The 18,804-nt window shown below is 40.2% G+C and overlaps 1 protein-coding gene across 2 annotated transcripts in view; it reads right to left on the bottom strand.

Annotated features, from left to right (window-relative positions):
* DAPK1 (death associated protein kinase 1) overlaps positions 1–18,804 on the bottom strand; it is an 89,099-nt gene that overhangs the window by 28,503 nt on the left and 41,792 nt on the right. For both annotated transcript variants that reach the window (XM_068666127.1, XM_068666128.1), the window contains 9 exons: positions 10,095–10,233; positions 7,549–7,678; positions 7,227–7,275; positions 7,069–7,095; positions 6,500–6,652; positions 6,303–6,348; positions 4,620–4,709; positions 3,305–3,397; positions 80–199 (listed from right to left, as the gene is read on the bottom strand). In XM_068666127.1, coding sequence (XP_068522228.1) covers positions 80–199; positions 3,305–3,397; positions 4,620–4,709; positions 6,303–6,348; positions 6,500–6,652; positions 7,069–7,095; positions 7,227–7,275; positions 7,549–7,678; positions 10,095–10,233 — 847 coding nt within the window. The remainder of the gene's footprint in view (positions 1–79; positions 200–3,304; positions 3,398–4,619; positions 4,710–6,302; positions 6,349–6,499; positions 6,653–7,068; positions 7,096–7,226; positions 7,276–7,548; positions 7,679–10,094; positions 10,234–18,804) is intronic.

Genomic DNA, 18,804 nt, shown 5'->3' with positions numbered 1-18,804 from the left:
TTCTATTACAGCCACATTACTCTATTCAACAGGGTGAGAGCTAGTCCCCCACCCACCTCAGCACAGACCCACACTCTACCTTGTTTGGTTGATTGACATCATAATTTGTCAGCGATCCCAGAAGGTGCTGTAATCCAGGAACATTGTCATCATTGATGGCATGAATAATAGCTTTCATCACAAAAGAATCTTCCTCATCCTTGTAATTAAAGAGAAAGAAGAAAAACTTAGCTTCAAGAAAAACAACCCCTCTCCATCTCTACAGTTGCCAAGTCACTGAAAAAATTTTAAAAGTAAAATTTTAAAAGTCTTCAGCTGCAAGTTGCAATCCTTCATAAAGCGTCTAGCTGAAAGGCACACATGCTGCTTGAAAAAACACTCCAAAAACGCCCATACCTCTTCTAACACAGTATTTCATCAATAGACCCAGTATTCACTGAGATTCAAAGCAGGGTTTCTTTTACTAGATGTACTTTTTTCTTCCTCCTTGGACTTTCACGAGATGCAACACTTGCATTAAGCAAAACCAATCACAAGCATGTCTCCAAAGAGGAACGGTTAAAAACCTACTACAACACTTGAACACACAGCCCTGTGGTGCCTGATGGGATCCGCCCAAGGGTGCTGAAGAAGCTGGCAGAAGTGCCCACCAAGGCACTTACAATAATTTACCAGCTAGTCCTGGATAACCAGTCCAGGTACCAGTTGATTGGGGGCTGGTGAATGTGATGCCTAGCTACAAGAAGGGAGGAAAGGAAGATCTAAGGAATTATAGGCCTGTCAGTCTGACCTGGGTGCCAGGGAAGGTGATGGAGAAGATCATCATGAATGTCATCATACGACACATACAGGACAATCAAGGTGACCAGACCCAGTAAGCATGGGTTTATGAACCCATGCTTGACTACCCGTATCTCCTATGACAAGATGACCCACATAGTAGATGAGAAGGCTGTAAATTTTGTTCACTTGTACCTCAGCAAGGCATTCGATACATTTTTCCATAGCCTTATCCTGGAGAAACTGGCTGCTCTTGGCTTGTACAGATGTACACTAGCTAAAAAACTGGCTGCATGGCTGGGCCCAAATGGTCTTTGTGAATGGATTTAAATCCTTTTGGTGGCCAGTCACAAGTGGTGTTCCCTAGAGCTCAATACTGGTGCCAGTTTTGTTTAATATCTTTATCAATGATATTGATGAGGGGATTGAGCGCACCCTAAGTAAGTCTGTATATGTCACTAAGTTGGGTGGGAGTGCTGTTCTCCTTGGGTGTAGCAAGGCCCATCAGAGTGATCAGGATAGGCTGGATTGATGTGCCAAGGCCAACTGCATGACATTCAGCAAGGCTAAGTGTCAGGTCTTGCACTTGGGTCACAACAACCCCATGCAATGCTACAGGCTTGGGGAAGGGTGGCTGGGAAGCTGCCTAGCACAAAAGGACCTTGGGGTTCTGGCTGACAGCCAGCTGAACATGAGCCAGCAGCGTGCCCAGCTGGCCAAGAAGGCCAACAGCATCCTGGCTTGTATCAGGAGTAGCGCAGCCAGCAGGAGCAGGGAGGTGACCGTCCCCCTGCACTCTGCTCTGGTGAGGCCGCACCTTGAGTGGTGTGCTCAGCTTTGGGCCCCTCAGTACAAGAAGGGCATCAAGGCCCTGGAGCGTGTCCGGAGAAGGGCTACGAAGCTGCTGAAGGGCCTGGAACACAAGTCCTGTGAGGAGCAGCTGAGGAAACCAGGGCTGTTCAGTCTGGAGGAAGCTGAGGGGGAACCTTACTGCTGTCTGTAACCACCTGAAAGGTGGCTACAGTGAAGAGGGTGGTGGTCTCTTTTCTCAGGTGACAAGTGATAGGACGCAAGGCAACAGACTGAAGTTGCATCAGGGGAGGTTTAGATTGCATATTGGGAAGAATTTCTTCACAGAAGAGGTGGTGAGGCATTGGAGCAAGCTGCCCAGGGAAGTGGTGGAGTCACCATCCCTGGAGGTATTTAAGAGATGTGTGGATGTAGGGCTTAGGGACATAGTTTATTGGTGAACTTGTAGTGTTAGGTGGCTCTTATGATCTTAAAGGTCTTTTCCAACATAAATGGTTCTATGTGATAGAAACATTAAAAAAAAAAGAGGTACACAAATAAGAAAACGCAGAATCAAGCTTTCTGCTATCCAGGGATATGCTGCAGGAGATGTACTTTTGACCTAGTTTTCATCTATTCAAATGGACCGGGTAAGAATCTGGAACATAAATAATGAGCCTAGATTCCTTTGCAGACATAACTATTTTTCATCCATGCACTAAAATGTCAGAGAAATGAAATTCACTGAGACCAATATTTGAACCACTTATCTTCTCTCTCCTGAGGTTTCTGATTTTTAGAACACTAACGTTACACTACAATTCCTTCTGCTCCAACACAGGTGTGAAATGATGATGTAGTGTTAAAAGGCATAGTGACAGCTGACAAGCTAGGATGGGGGAGGCAGGGAAAGTGGGGGAAGAGAATAGAATGTAGAAGCAGAAAGACAGGAGGAGTAAAATAGAAAGAAGTGTGGGGTTACACAGGAGGGACACAGAAAAGATAACAGGAATAAAAAATGCGTTGCAGCATTTCTGAAGTTTGATCCTCGTAATGCAGAGAACAGATGAAGTTATCCAGCTCTAAACATATTAACATACATACATCGCTGATCACAGGGAATTTGTGAAGCATGTATTGAAATCTGGAGAGTAAGCTAAATAAGAATGCTTTTGGATTTACAAGCATTTGTAATTTCAAAGCATACAACAATTGCTCCTGACTACTTAAATCCAGTAGACATATACAACCCCAGACACTGAATACTGGCCAACTCTAAAATTTCATTCTTAAATAACTGCTTACTCTGATACTGCTGTCTAGCATTCATTGCATCTACGGGGGCTCAATAATTCTGAATACTCTGTTAAAAGAAACGGAGTACTGTCTAATGCTGCAAAGTGCCATGAAAAAATCAGATGCAACCTTTTCACATTGTAATTGCTACAGTACTAAAATTCCTCCTGAACAAAATGTAAAAAACAAGATAAGCGAATTTCAGGCTCTAGCTATCAGCTTCAATATGGTAATTAATAAATGAAATTTCAAGGCTTTTGTTATGCAGAACGTGTTATACAGATAACTGACCTTTGTAGCTTTAAAATCTCGGTTTTCCAACATACGAGTTTAATTAATCCTTCACATTTACAATTGTCCAATATTCTTGTTAGAATAATTTCAGAAAATGTTGTTTCAGATGTATTAAGACTTTCTAATAATGTAAATATTCACTTACCAAAGTATCATCACTCCTAGCGACACTCATATTACTTCTGGACAAGAAGGATCTTGATAATCTTTGGCACAAGGATATTAAGCGCACTGATTGCTTTTTAAAAATAAGAAGAGAAAATCTTCATTAAAAAAAAATCAGAACAGAATACTTATGATAGAATGCTATTGCAGAGATTTTAAAGGAAGACTGTCATATTAGCATCACAGATAGGAATTTGACTTGACCTCTCCCCCATCTACTTTTTATGTTGCATTTGAATCTTCAATTTCATTTAGAATTTATAATACAAATAGGCTAGTCATATGCGTGAGCAAAACTACATATTTTTGGATTGCTACTATTTCACAAAGCTGTTCAAATTCACAGCAAAACAGTATTACATCCTTTTATTTACACTGAAAATATTTAAATGAATGGATTTTAAAGCATGTAAACACAGAAAACCTAAAATGAGCACAAAACAGCTGACACCTTTCCTTTTTTATTGTAATATGTTTTTTAAGATACTCCTAGACCTACCATTTTATTCTAGGGAAGCAAATTAATTTTCCAATTTCACAAAACTCTGTTCACCTAACAGAGGCACTAAAACTCGCAAAAGAAAAAAAAAGTACATAATTAACTGGATATTTTGTGCTGTTGCTCAATGGCTTAGCATAATCATCCTGTTTCCTGGCCTCTCTGGCAATCAATACAACTCCTTTTCTAATAATAAGGACCTCTGTTGTCTCATGTTTCACTCTACTCATGATAAACAATAGTCCTGTCCTTACTTAGTATCAGTGTGAACTCCCCAGTGTATGTGTTGAAGAAGGAGCACTTTCAGCTAATATCTTGCCCCATTTCTGGAAAGATGAAATGATGCTTTCTTGTAAACATGTTGGCAGTGTCAGAGCAAAAATCCTTTGCAAAAGAGACCAGTTTTCCCTTCCTACTCTGTTTGGGTGTTGGCATACCTGGTAGGAATAATTAATTCTGCGAGGGCTGCTTAAACGATCCTTGATTTACTGGAATTACTGCCACAGTAACATACATCTACACACAGGAGTGTCTTTTTTCTATAAACATTAGCAAGACAGATGATGACAGAACACAACTAGATGCATAAAACAAACACTCCACACTAACATTTCTATGCAGATCGTTAACAAAGAAGCCTTCTCCCACATCAACATGCTCAAGCACCTAATTTATTCCAAATGACATAGGAATGGGTTCTTTCTTCCTTCTCCAATCTCAAAGGCACTGATGGAGCAGGTAGGCACTACAGTGTTTGTATGTCACCAATACTCTGAAGATTTATTGAATGACTTACTTTCCATTTTCGTCGTGCTGCAAACCTTTTGAATTTCTCCATATTCACTGCAGATGCTTTTCTGCTAAGTGCTTGCTGGGTATCTTTAGGCTATGAGCAAAAGTAAAATAAAGCTGTGAAATACCCCATAATTACAACAACCAGAACTTTCATAAAGCATCTTCCTATTGTCTTTCAATGACAGCTTCCACTTACAATTACTTTATTATTACACTGTGATGGTATTTCTATAATGTAAGTGCATATTTTAACATCCGCAGCCTTGTAAGGCATGCAGATGCCCTAAAGAAAATCTAGACGTAAGAACATTTCAAGCAATGCTGATTTTTGTTGCTGTTGTTTTAAACAACAACAAAAAGCCAACACCTGTAGAACATTTAGCTTTATCCTTAAACTTCCTCTGTGATAGAGGAATTGTATATAATTTCCAAGATACATCTTATCTTCTAGGAAAATTTCCTGGCTGATTTTAAGTACAGGCTAACTTTGTTCCAGTCCCAATTTCATCAGCTGGACGCTGCTGGTTCCAAAGAAAAATGATATCCCACCTGTCCGTGAAGCAAACTGTAAGGCTGCACCCTTTGAACTCTTTCATAGGCTAGTATGATGCACCAGTAACCCATAAAATATACCTAACAGTGTTGCATGACAGGAAACTTGAAGTCATTTTTATCAAGACATACAGGTAAAAGTAAGGAGGGGAAGATGGAAAAGAGGCTATGAACAGTGGAGGGGGCAGGAGGGGAACATCTGGAAAATTAAGATTAAAAAGGTACATAATGTGGTACAAAACAACAGATCCTGTTGCAGGACTGGAAACCCTGGTTTCCACAAACTTAGACAGTGCTCACTCTACTGGTTTAAAAATCACTTCAGCATGTCTCCATTTTCTTTACAACTGTACTCTTTAAGATTAATCCATTAAAAAGTCAGCAAAGCAGAAGGTATCAGTACTTCTTCCAGTAAAATCTGTAGTTTGGCATATTGCTATAGAAGCATCTGCTCTAGGATGCTGAACCATGAACTGGCGTGGCAGTGGCATGGAAATTCTGCTTCTGGTTCTTTGGAAAGTGAGAAGGGGTCTTAGTGCATCCCCAAGACTTGACAAATCATTACCACTGTAGACATTTACTATTCACAACCAGAATAGGAATTGAAAAATAAAGTGACGTATTACTGCACACTTCAAGAAGGTCGATAGGTCCCATTTTCTCCCCACTCAGCCTAGAAACACCACAACAGCTTGACCCAAACCAGGAACACTCAAAGTGGACCACTGCCCCACATCAACTGTTGTCTTCAGACTAAAGGGGGAGGAAGGACAGAAGAAAGATGTCCCTTTTACACCTAATCTAAATAAGGAGATTAGAAGATGACAAATGGACTGGATTCAGAGAATGTATTTTTGTCAGTATAATGCTCTCTGAACATTAGCTTCTCTGGTTGAGGATGATTTTTATCTTAATAATAGACTGCCATGCTTGCCTATTGAGAACTTAAATAGAGTGTATGTTAATGAAGTCCACATACTAGTTTTCACACAGACAGCCTTCCAAAGCAGTAGGATATATTTAACAATTATGCCAATTTTCCTTTTGAAGACTTTGTTAACTTAAAAAGTGAAAGTGGAATATGAAATGAAGAATGATTAAAAACAGAACAGAGAGTGAATCACGTGCTAACCTTGATCCAAGGATGCAGCAAACTATCTTGAATAGTCATTCTCTTCCTTTAATAGGAAAAAAGATAGAAGTGTTTCAGGTAGTTTAAAATATATAATGGTATATATTTATTAAACTAACATTGTGAAATATAATGTAATTTGAAATACTGGAGCTGTTTAAGGCTGCAACAGCACATACACAAGAGGAACGACTCACTTTGGATCCTTAACTAGAAGTCTTCGTATAAAATCTTTAGCTAGGGCACTGGTATTACTGAAGAATTCTTCTTCAAACTCATAATTCACAGCAGACACATTTGCTAATGTTTCCTGCTTGGTTTCTCCAAGAAACGGTGATGCACCACTTAGACTGCAGAAACACAGAACATTCCTCACATTACATGTTGAAAAACTGCTGTTTCAACACTCTCAGATCAAAAAACAGCAGAAAGTAAAGATGTTTTTTTTTTCTTGATTTAGGACTGCAAATGTATTTTCAGAAGATTTGATCTAACAGGGCAAAAAGGTTTTCTGCAATTTCAGAGAATATTGATTAAGATAAAGCCCCCCTGTGGAATGAGACCGACAGATCTGATGGCAGCTTCCCATGCTATCTCAATGCTGACTAATGGCCATTCTGATCAATAACTATACTACTGCTTTTACGATCATTCAACTTGAAACATCCCGTGCTACCAAAATGGCTTGAGTTGTACAGACACCACCAATAACCCCAAAATAAAAAACTAGCATTTCTAAGAACCAACCATAGACTTTGGTACTTACAGAATGTAAGTTATTACACCAATGCTCCTGGAGTGAAAAGAAAAAAAAAAGGGGGGGAGGGGGAGAGAAACAGATGGAGGGAGAGAGAAAGGAAAAAAATAAGGTTAGAACATAAGAATAATAATGAGATTTATTTCAAATAAGATCCAGTAACTCACCACATATCAGCTTCAAGACCAAGAGGTTCATAATTTACTATTTCAGGAGCTAAAGGAGAAAATAGGTAGATCAGCATATAGTCAATGAACAGATCCATTTCACTCTGAGCCTATATATGTTAGAGATAATAAGCTAAGATGCTGATAGATAAAAATACCTTTAATGAAAATCAAAATCAGGACTGAATGCTACCAATTCCTTAGTTAAATGTCACAAAGTACACACAAATTACACAATCTGTAACTTGGCCAAACCAAGCTAAGCCAACATTTACTGTTTCATAGCTTGAGAAAGAATAGTTTGAAGAAACAATTTTCTCACCAACAAACTCCGGCGTTCCAAAGATATTCTTGAATTCATTTCCAAAGTCAATTTTGTGTGCTAAACCAAAGTCAATAATCTTGATTCGAGGCTTCGGTACATTCCTGTCCAACAACATTATGTTTTCAGGCTTTAAGAAGGAGGAAAGGAGAGAAAAAAAAGATTATACATAGGTACAACAGATCTGATACATACTAGCACTTTTCAGCACTGAACACTTCTCATTTCCGCTTTCAGTCTCTTGAAATGTGTCATCAGCAGAAAATTCCTGCCTTCTCCTATCAACATCTAACATATCCTAAAAATTAACTACAGTAAATCAGGATTCCATGTTGATGACAGACTGGTGTGATTTCTAAGATTTTACCTCTTTTGGATACAACAGTTGCAGTTTTCATTTGTACAGACCCAAGTGAAACACACTGTCTACAGTAAAGATCACAACTCCTGTGCTAGGTCCATTGCAGTAGTGCTGGGAGTTTGGAAGAAGCAAAGTTGTAAAACGTGAACATTACTCCCTGGAAGAGATTTCTTTCACAGAGATCTCCTACACAGTATTCTTTGTAGAGATTTATATCGTGGTGTGCTCTGGATTTTGGTGAAAATAATGCTGATAAAACAGCCATGCTTCAGTTGTTGAAGAGGAGTGCTTGCACTGAGTCAGGGATTTTTCAAGCCCTGCCAGGGAGGAGGCTGTGGGTGCAGAAGGAGCTGGGAGGGGACACAGCCACAACACCTGGCCCAGGCTGACCAGATGGATGTTCAATACCCCATGGCGTCAAGCTGAACAATGAAACTGTGGGAATGAAGGAGGGAGGGGGCAACATGTTCAGATGGCACTTGTCTTCCTGAGAAACCATTATGCACATTGAGCACTGCTTTGCTGGAAGTGGCTAAACACCTGCCTGCCAGTGGGAAGCAGCAAATGAATTCCTTGTCTGGCTTTGCTTGTGTACACGGCTTTTAATAAAGACAGTAAACTGTCTTTATCTCAACCCATGAGTTCTTGCTTTTTCACCTTTCCAATTCTCTCCCCCATCACAGCAGGTGACAGGCAGTAGGATGCTAGGAAACGGTCTCAAGTTGCGCCAAGGGAAGTTTAGCTTGGATATGAGGAAGAATGTCTTAAAGGAGAGAGTGGTCAGGCATTGGAACAGGCTGCACAGGGAAGTGGTGGATTCACCTCCCTGGAAGCAAATTAAATAAAGCATTGTGTGGACATAGCACTAAGGGACATGGCTCAGTGATGAGGATTGGTAGGTCAGGTTGATGGTTGGACCCGGTGATCTTGAAGGTCTTTTCCAAACTAAATGATTCCATGATTCTGTAAGCTGGCATGCTCTTCAGAGCTCTATCCATTCAGAGCTATATCCATACTGCTCACACTGTAAAAAAGTACTTCTGGAGCCACGAATAACAGCTCTTTCTCATTACCCTTCTTTTACCTCTCTTCCTCAATCACAGGGGCTGGTATGTAGGTGAATGTGATGGTAAACCACATGCAAAACGGATTTCCTTCTTTTTTCCTTATTACATATCAATCGCATACTTTTACTGCTCTTGCTCGTTCCTTGATCCACATATTCTTAGGATCAGGTGAAATGTTGTTTTGCTTCATTGCAAACATACTGGCAAAATTTTTAAATATCAGGTTTTAAGACATTGAAGGAATATTCTTAGTAGATTCATAACTCTCTTACTGTTATACAGAGATGAAAAATATATTGCTGTGGGTTATGAGACTGGAAAAGATATGCCTACATTGAACAAAATCCCTTTCCTTCTCATCACCAGAATACAGCAATCCCTTTCAGAAATGCACTGCAATATAATAATTATGCCTCCTTTTCCTATTACAGACATAGCTGCTAACTTCAGCAGACCTCAGGAAACATTCAGCTACCTATCAAAAAATCTTATATAGGAAAACATACTGAAACCAAAACATTAAAAAAGCAATAACTGAGTTTAGACATAAAAGATCTCTTTTCACTACCAACAGGATGCAATTGACAGTATTTCTTAAAAACAAGAACAACAACAAAAAACCCCCTAACAATTACAATCAGCTGCCCTTCCACCCATCCAGAAGAAAATAATCTATCTGCTCTACAAGAATCTTTGTACTCTATCCTATACTGTTTTCATTTAGTACCTGTATGTAACATTCACATAAACATACAATGTATATTACAGCAAAGAGAAGAAATTTGATGAAAGGCATCCTGGTCAGGACGTTTTAACCGGATTCCATTCACATTCCACAAAATCATAATCATAATCTTTATTTCAAAATTGCTTCCTCAGAATGGTTTCATTTTTACAGAAGTTGCCATTTTCCAAGAAGAACCTTATATTAAAAACAGATGGGATCTTTTTACGGTTCAGTAATTTCTTTTCAATGGCTGAGCTTTTCCCTGTCTACATAAGTTAGCAAAACAAAACTACAGCCAAGATCTGCATGATGGCAGTTTTCTGGCTCGTGTTACAAAAGACTTTAATGGAGGTTGCTTGCAGTTGTGTGCATTCTTATCTGCTTAACATACCTTTAGATCAAAGTGGGCAATTTGCAGAGAATGTAGATACTGAACTCCGTTAAGTATTTGTTTGAGAAATTCTGTGGCTTCCTCCTCTGTGAGAGACTCTTTTTCAGCTAAGAAGTCGAAGAGCTCTCCACCTGCAACACTTGGAGAGCAGAAACAGAATTACTGACAAGCACGTTTTAACCTATGGGGTCCATTTACCTTAACAATTCTCAGACAACCTTGGAAAAGAGTCAGAAGCTTTACAAGTAGTCAATATGAAAGCAGAAGGTGGAAAACAATTCAATACTTGGAACAGCAATTACCCCTCCTCCCCACAAAGAAGAAAGACTACAATAAAACCGGCTATTTTCAAACACAGAAAAGTTGAAGCAAACATACATATATACATGGTTATCTGTATCTAAATTTAAATGAAGTAAAACCCACGTACTCTATGTACATTTAAAAGAATAAAACTGAATTTGAAGTTAAATATACTCAAAACATGCTAATATAACTGAACAGAAAATAAAATATGACTTGGCTCACACAGAAGTATAACAGGCTTTGTTTTTTGGAAGATATAAATTCAAAGTTTACTTTCAGATAGTCACTAGCAACTAGCCTACTCTCATTTTTCTTAAATTATTTTTTACATTTAAAGAGAAAACAAAAACAAAACGTCCCCAAACAGTTTGACTCTTTGAAAATATACTGTCTTGTCTTAAACAGTGCATTACATTAAGCACATTGTTATATATGGAGTGGTAATTCGTGTCGAGAAAATGGTTGATACTAATAAAGAGGGAGATTTGGGAGCGTGGCCATGGGGGTCGGCAAGCCCCGTGGTTGTTGATATCATTAGACTCTTTACGATGAGGCCATCAGGAATGTAAAAGAGTTTAGAGGGAACAAAAAAGGGTGATTCAGGAGACTCCATGCGGTCTCGGGTTGCTTGCTCTACAGCCATTAAGGCATGGAAGTTGCAGGGTGTTTGCTGTTGCTGTTATATGCAAAGTTGTTTGACCAATGAAAAGTTGTTTTGAAAAGAACTGCTGTGGGGTGAAGGGTATAAGAGGGCAGCCTGCCCTCAATTAAAAATAAAGGCAACAAGATATGATGAAGTTACGTCATCAATACAGAAGCAGGAAAAAGGAGTGAAGAGGAACAGGCTGGCAGAACAGAGACCAGGACAGGAACAGGCACTTTGATTGCCTCATGAAAATAGGCTCGGCCAGACTCAGCAAACCGCTCAGAGAAGCTCGTACAGAAAGTCGCTGGAAATGGGCGCACTGGAGCTGGAGAGAAGCTCGAGCTGAGAGAAGCGGAGCCGTGCACACAACTGCCCCTCGCTGGTCAGCAGCTGCGCATTATGGGGAATCATACGTCCTTAGGAACAAAGACTGTCCTGGTAACCTTACAGCTTATTCTCCATATTAACAATCGGACAGTTTATGAGCCTGAAATATGGGACCAAACTGCGGTCAAGGTGTGGGACTCTGCAACTAAAAACGACAAGGTTGCAGTGGGATTGCTCGGCACCTGGCGAGCAGTCTCTGAGGCCTTGAAGAGCCGTGTGGGGCCACAACCACAAACGTGTGGTTTGCCAGACAGTGAGGGAGCTGCGGGCTCCTTTCCTGATCCCACTGCTACGCCATGGGCCCTCTGCTGCTACAGCCATCGCAGGCCTTTGCTGTTCCGCCCCCTGCTGACCTGGACGTGCCTTGTGACCCAGGCCTCATTGGCCTTGAAAAGGGGATGGATACGCTTTGCTTCCATCTGGGAAGAACGGGATACATAAGGCCTGAAGACTGAGTTGCTTGGCAACTTAAAGCAAGACATATTGTTCAAAAGGAATGGAAAATGGAACTTAAAGGATTGTTTGTTGCCTTTTCTGATTGTATAGGCATACTTGCGTTTAGTATGTAAAGCAATGTTCTGTATATTTAGAAAGTTTGATGCTTGTGTGTGTGTGTTGGTGGAGCGTAGACTCCCTGCACACCCAGCGCTGTTTACTTGCCTTTTATAAATATTCCTTTTATAAATATTACTGAATTCAGATTGAGTTGAGACTTCATTTATAACAGCATTAATTTGTGCTCCAACATTACCACACCTTCGCTAACAAGGAAAAGCCACTACTGCTCTTAAGATCATTTCCTGCAACCCGTTTAGCTGTGCAGGCAGAAAGAAGAGAGGTAAGAACTGAGGAAGGTTGTGTGATGATAAGCACGTCAATACTTTTTGCATCCGAGAGAGAAAGAAATCAACTGATGACGACCCCTTTCTCAGCTCACTTAGCAGTCTGGCAGGAGTGATAATTGTCGGCAGGAAAACAGATACAGAATTAAGTGAATGGGAAACAGGATCCACAACTTCTCTAGAAAAAACAAAGCTCCTTTCAGCTTAAGGCCACCTACTGGGATGACTGGCCACATTGGCAACTAGTTTTTCCAGGTTACAAAACAGCACTATTACACAGGAAGGTGTTAAGAGACTGCAAAGATGGTCATACTATTCCCCCTATTTTGCACGATATTGGTATTAAAAAAAAATAAAATCAGAAAGTACAACCTAGCTTATGCTGCCTTTCAGCAGGGAAAAAACAATCTGTTCACAATTTAAAGATCTGCTTATGAAAAATAATAGGATTAACATATAACAATAGCTAAACAGTCTGGGCAGGTTTCTGGAAATACATTTGACTTGCTTTATCATGTCTACTTTTCAAGAGACTTAATCTGCATTATTGTAATGCAAATTGCATGAAAAGTGCATTTTAATGAGTTCTTGGAGCCTTCACTGAGCTGCCTAGAAGATAATAAGAGTATTGTTTTGGGTATTGTTTATGGTGTTGTAATATTTTCTTCATGAAAGTAATTATTAAAACGAAGTGTCATTAAATGCAAGAATTACAGACTGGAAAGGAGAGAGGTCATTTTAATAATCTTTTTTGTTTTAGAAACATGAAAATGGAATTCCTGCAGATTAAATACAGTTCATTATCTTACACAGGCTGGTCAGAAAGATATTACAAATGGCTGTGCAGGCATATTCCCTCGATCTTTGCTTCTCTCTGAGAAAGGCAAAAAGGCTCTTTCCACTGTGCTTCCTGATGACAAACAGAGGCCTGGATGGTGACACAGGGCTGGCATTTCTCTTCATTTCCAGTTATTGAGCCAAAGGACCTAAACATCACACAAAACTCATTTAAGTTAATGCCTGCTGCACCTGCCCTAAGGATGTTAGCTGGAATGTCATGCAGTGAACGCAGACTCTAAGGGGCTACTTTTCAAGCTGGTGAGCAGCTATGTCAGTAGCCACAGCAAAGCAGCACCTTAACACACGCTGGCTGGGTGCAGAAGTGACTGTCACGCAGTAAGCTGGCAGAGCCAAACCCTCAGATGAGGAAGAAAACAAGGCTGAAAAGAGTGCAACAAGCACACTGTTATTTGCTATACTGTTCATGTAGATCAGCCTCCTTGTGAAACAGTGTAAGTGGCTGCTTAAGCAGCTATCACAGCTGCTGCGCACATACTCAAATCAGGCATTTTCAGCAGTGTTTACTTGCAAGATCGTGCTTCCCACTTGAGAGTCTGAAGCAGGCTGTTCAAGTGCCACACAGGTATGTATCTGTTCTAAGGCTGTTACCTCTTGCATTTATTTCTGTTGGCATTTCAAAGATACTTGGTGTCTGCGAAACTTGCTAGTCATCCACATGATCACTAGCACTCAAAACAAATTTCTTTCATCTCTGAAAGACAAGATTTAATTTAACACTCAGAGTTTAGTCATTTTTGAGACACAGTTGTGTTTGTTACGTATTACTGAAAAATGGAAAAAGCCTTCCCATCCTCAGCTTCTTCTTAACTGCAATTGTTCTGTTTTGGGGATTTTCACATCCTGAAAGTTTAGACCACATAAAATTACAAGTTTAATGTACACTGTTTTTTTGTGTGTCTCCAAGATGGTGCAATTACAAATAGCTAACTGCATGAGATCACATACATGTGCTGCGGAGTACGATCACCCTGTCTTTGCCAAAGGTCTGCGAATAATGTGAAACAAAACACTACCCGTATTTTGCAGGTAATATACCTAGTGCTTGCAAATCTAGAAAATAAGATTTAAAGAAGATGTGTTAAAATATTTTCTTTAATTTGGGAGCTAAATAGCAAGCAGGACTGGTAGATTTTTCCAAAGCTTTGTGTGCTTTTTTGTGCTTAACTGACATGGCAATGCTTCCTCAACAGCCAAACCAGGAGGCACTAGATCTAACACACTCAAAGCACTCCTCCTGAGCCAGCTGTAGCTCTGATCTGAGGGACTGCAGCGCACCCCTGCACCTGACACACCTTATCTGAAAACGCCTGGAGTGACACCAGTCCCATGTGGTTTCAACGCACAGACTAGGCCATTATAACTTTCTGTTGGTCATTTCTCAGCTGCTGGGAGTGAGCACAGCACCTCAGGTTCTTCCCTTTGAGAGCTGTGATGGTAGGTAAGCACGGTGCCCAGGCAGCTTTCCAGAACAAGTAAAGCTAAATTATACTGGTAGGGACATAAAGCACAAGAGAAACAGAGTTATACAACAATGATGGCTGAAATGCTACAATCTAGAAACTCAGAAAAGGCCAGCTTCCCAGGAAGCCTCCACTCTGTGCTTGCTTGTTCCCTTAAATAAACTCACATCCCTATGAGAGCTTAATAAGGCAGGTATTGTTTCTTAGCTTCCTTTTAATGCTTATCAGAAAACTGCTTATTCTGTTACCTTCCTGCTGACTCTCGTTAGGTCTAATATTAAACTACATCACCACAGGAATACAGGAAAACACTGTATTGGTATAAGGTAATTGCTTTAGAACAAGTCATAGAGTGTTAGTGCAGGTCCACACTCAACATCCCTTACAAGCTAAATTTCCATTCTGCAATTTATTCACTGGATCACAGTTCCTTTAATCAGCAGAGTCTGTTTTCACAGATTTTATAGCTAGATTATATACCTGGGCTCACTGAATAATCTTGAGTGGTCTTCCAAAAACTATAGACTAAGAAACTGCTTATTGTATATAATACACTTCAGTTTTCATGAATTTTATGCCATTAGTTTTTAAAGTCTAGTACTTCAGCCAGGATAATGTAGCCCCATACTAAATAAACACAGTATATTTTATTATCCTGTGCTCAACTTCAGATGTGAGACTGCAAGCCAGAATTTTAACAACCAAAACGCCTTCCTGCACAAAATACCTGCCCGTAGCTTTATCCTATGCACAGCAGCACTCTCGGGCTGAAGGAGAAGGGGGAGACTTTTCTGTATCTCAACGCCTAGACCAATCCTTATAAATTTCAGCTTCTCCCAAGAAGTACACTGAATTCACCTCTGTTACAATTCATTGTTTCTAACATTACCAGAAACAGGTTAGGTTTGAGGTCGCCGGTGCATGAAAACCCTGTTTAAAGCTGGCTGAAACTAGATGACTGCACAGGTTTCCCTGCAGCCAGAGAATAGCAAAGCCCAGCTTCCAGCTTGCCTGTAAGTCCCTGCTCAAGGATCCACACAGCAGCACCTACATGGCTGCTGCCAGCCACGGACTGGCTGAGACCTCCTTCCCCCAGGGAGCAGAGGCAAGGGGCTCGCTAAGTGGAAGGGTTTCCTCCGGCGGAGCACTTCAGAGGAATTGTACGTGTCTCCTCGGGAAGGGCACAGCTTTCTCTGTGCACTTGCTCTGTTAGCCGATAGGAGTTACAGACAGCTTTCTGAGCAATTCATCTGTGCATTGGCACAGCTCTGGTCTGCAAGCTGCTAACAGGTAATGGATGAGCAACAAGCCATACCCCTTCATATTAAAAGAGGAACCTAAAAGAGGCGCATCATGGTCTCCCTTGAAGCATTAACTCCTCAGTGTTCCTGTATAAAACTTTTCCGTTTACTTTTAAACTGGAAACACTCTACAGTTTAAAAAAAAAAAAGAAAAAGGTTGTTCATGTCCTTGGCTCAATATGATAAACATTGGTGATTGACGGAGGTCACATCTCAATCCTAAGGGGCAGGTTTTATTATTTGGTATGCTGTAACACAAAGCCCTAAGAGCAGAGTAAACCTAGTTTCACTGCTGTATTGTGACTCCAGTTGACACTGTTTCTGAACAGCAGAGCACGCTTTTAGAAAAAGGAACAGCCCTGCACAGAAAAATATTTTGTACTATCATTTCCATTAGGAGCAAAGCTGTTACGTTCTGCTTCCCTGATATTACTAGGTAGAGGTGCTAGCTTTCCTGAGCTGGTGCAAGTGAAACAACACCTTGGGTCAACCACATTCCCATAAAATACAGCAGTGGTAGGTGCAATTCCTAGCCTTCTCAAAGGAAGGCTGGCAGATGCCTTTGCCTCCCACATATTTCCCTCTGGAAAAGAAAATACAAGGCACCTGTGGAAAAAGGATTTCTCAATAGCGCTTTTGCAACTCATCGGGTCTCCTCAAGTATGAAATATAACTAAGCAGAAGATCTTGGAGGTAGTCATTACGGGAACCTACACAATACCAGTTAACCTTCATAGTCAGCGTGGCCACCTCATAACGACCCAGTCACATGCTGTGTTGATCACACTGCTCACAGTGTAATATTGCCTAAACGACAATTAATGATTATCTAAGGATTTCTCATAAAGCTGAAAAAAAAAAAAAAAGCAAAACCCCAAATCCTAAGCCAAAACTGCTTCTGTCAAGCAACCTAATCTAGTTAACTTCATGATTACAAGGTTTAATCAACCTTGCTTTTATTTCTGAACAACATAAAGTAAGAAAGTTAAAATTCAGAACCAGTTTGTTCCAATTTTTAAAGCAGAATCAATTTAATAAGTTATCTGAATTATTTTCCACTATGGGGAATAAGAGCTCTTCTCTAATCCAAAAATTCTGTCGATTTGCAGAAGAAATGTTTTCTGCTATGGATTCTGTCGTCAGATGTCCCTTGTATGAATCTTTGCGTATTTAAAAATTTCAGCCCAAGATGAGAGTAAAATATTTCTACACCCGTGAGAAACTAAGTTGTGTTTTTGCAGTAGAGAACTAATTTTATGTATTCCAAGGTTGTGTATTCATAACAAGGAGAAATCCTAAGTAGGTAAATGGACAGTAGAAGGCCTCACTCTTCCAAAATAAGGTAGAAGCTTGAGAAAAACAGGGATGAGCAGTGTGGGAATGGTAAAACAAAGATAACAGGTTCTCAAAACATAAGAAAGGAGAAAAGAAGAGGGGAAAAGGGAGAAATTAAAGGGTTGAAGAAAAAAAATGTAATATATGTATATAATATAGCGGAGCATCGAGTAGCTTGTGAACCTGTAGTACTCAGGCCACGAGGACAGGGGAGGTGATCAGGTGTCGGGTAATAGGGAATAAAAGGTTATAATTTGTTTACTAAAATGCGCTCCTTATTGGCTGGATGCCCGCCATTGCAATCGCGAATAACATAGCTTCACAGAAGATCCTGTCTGAATAAAATTATTTGAGATTTTTCTCACACTCCCATTTTACTTAAGGTTTTATCCACTTCGTTTAACAGCTTATAGGAACCATGCAGTTGCCAAGACACTCCTCTGAAGTTAAAAGTATATCAAATATTTTGAAAGAGCAATGCAGGGCTGCCTTTTTTCTTTTTTAATCCCACACACTTGACATCATACTTAGTTTTTCTATACCTAACTAACAGAAAAAAGAAGGCATGTTACTGCATCACTCCTCCTCCTCATTTTCATTTGTCCAACCCATACTGGAGAGACTAACAGTTGTGAAATCCTCTCTGGTGTGCCTGAATTATTCCGGTATATTGAACAAGAAGATTTGGCTTCAGAATGACCAGTCAGAAGAACACAAGCACCAAAACGTAGATGAATAGTTAGATGGTTAACTTCTACTAACAGGGAAACCCAAAAACTCCTGCGTGTCTTTCTGCACCCAAACAGAGCTGGAACTTTGGTTTTAGTCACCTGAACTCTGTATGTGCCAGTCTGGTGACCATGCATGGTTACCAACATCCTGGTCCCGCTGAGTGTGTTAGTATTCATCCTGCCCATGACACCTACATTTCATACACAAAGCATTAATGTAGTGGGCAAGACTACCATGTGCTCGGGTCATTGGATGCAGAGCCCAGGAGCCAACTGCATTCCTTATGAGATGTGTTCAATGTGTTAAGAGTCATATTTGCTTCAGCTTGTTTCTTTTTAGCTCCATGAAGCCTTTACTCCTGGGTTTCTAAACAAACATTGTGGATCTATTTGAGGGCCTGTAATTCAGGATTTTGAAGTCAAAAGGTGGCACGATTATCTAGAAACCAGTGCTCTGGAGCTTGCTTACCTGCTGCTATTCCCAGTAAATACCAAAGACTCCTCCTCTGAAAAGCCAGTACAAGGCCAGTCCAGTCAAGAACAACTTTGTGACAAGTTACAGGTAAAATTAACAAAAATTTCAGAGCTATTTTGGTCAAAACACGAAGAAGCTCCATGCTGCCATCAAGCCTCATAAGAAGTCAAGCTATTGACTTCTAAGTGCAGTTAACTTACCAATAAGATAGGAGAGGAGTTTACAGAGCTTGTTGTTACTTCTTCTTATTTATTCTTCAATGAGCAACTCAAGACATCATTAGAATTCTGTATATAGATCTATCACCCTCTCCTTGCTCTCTTATGCTTTGGTTAATATTATAGAGGTGCCAAGAAGGTGGCAGCT

The sequence above is a fragment of the Anas acuta genome, chromosome Z (assembly GCF_963932015.1).
Source record: "Anas acuta chromosome Z, bAnaAcu1.1, whole genome shotgun sequence".
In the NCBI taxonomy this organism is placed as follows: domain Eukaryota; kingdom Metazoa; phylum Chordata; class Aves; order Anseriformes; family Anatidae; genus Anas; species Anas acuta.
The sequence above is the reverse complement of the archived record's forward strand: the minus strand, read 5'-3'. Positions and strand labels throughout refer to the sequence as shown.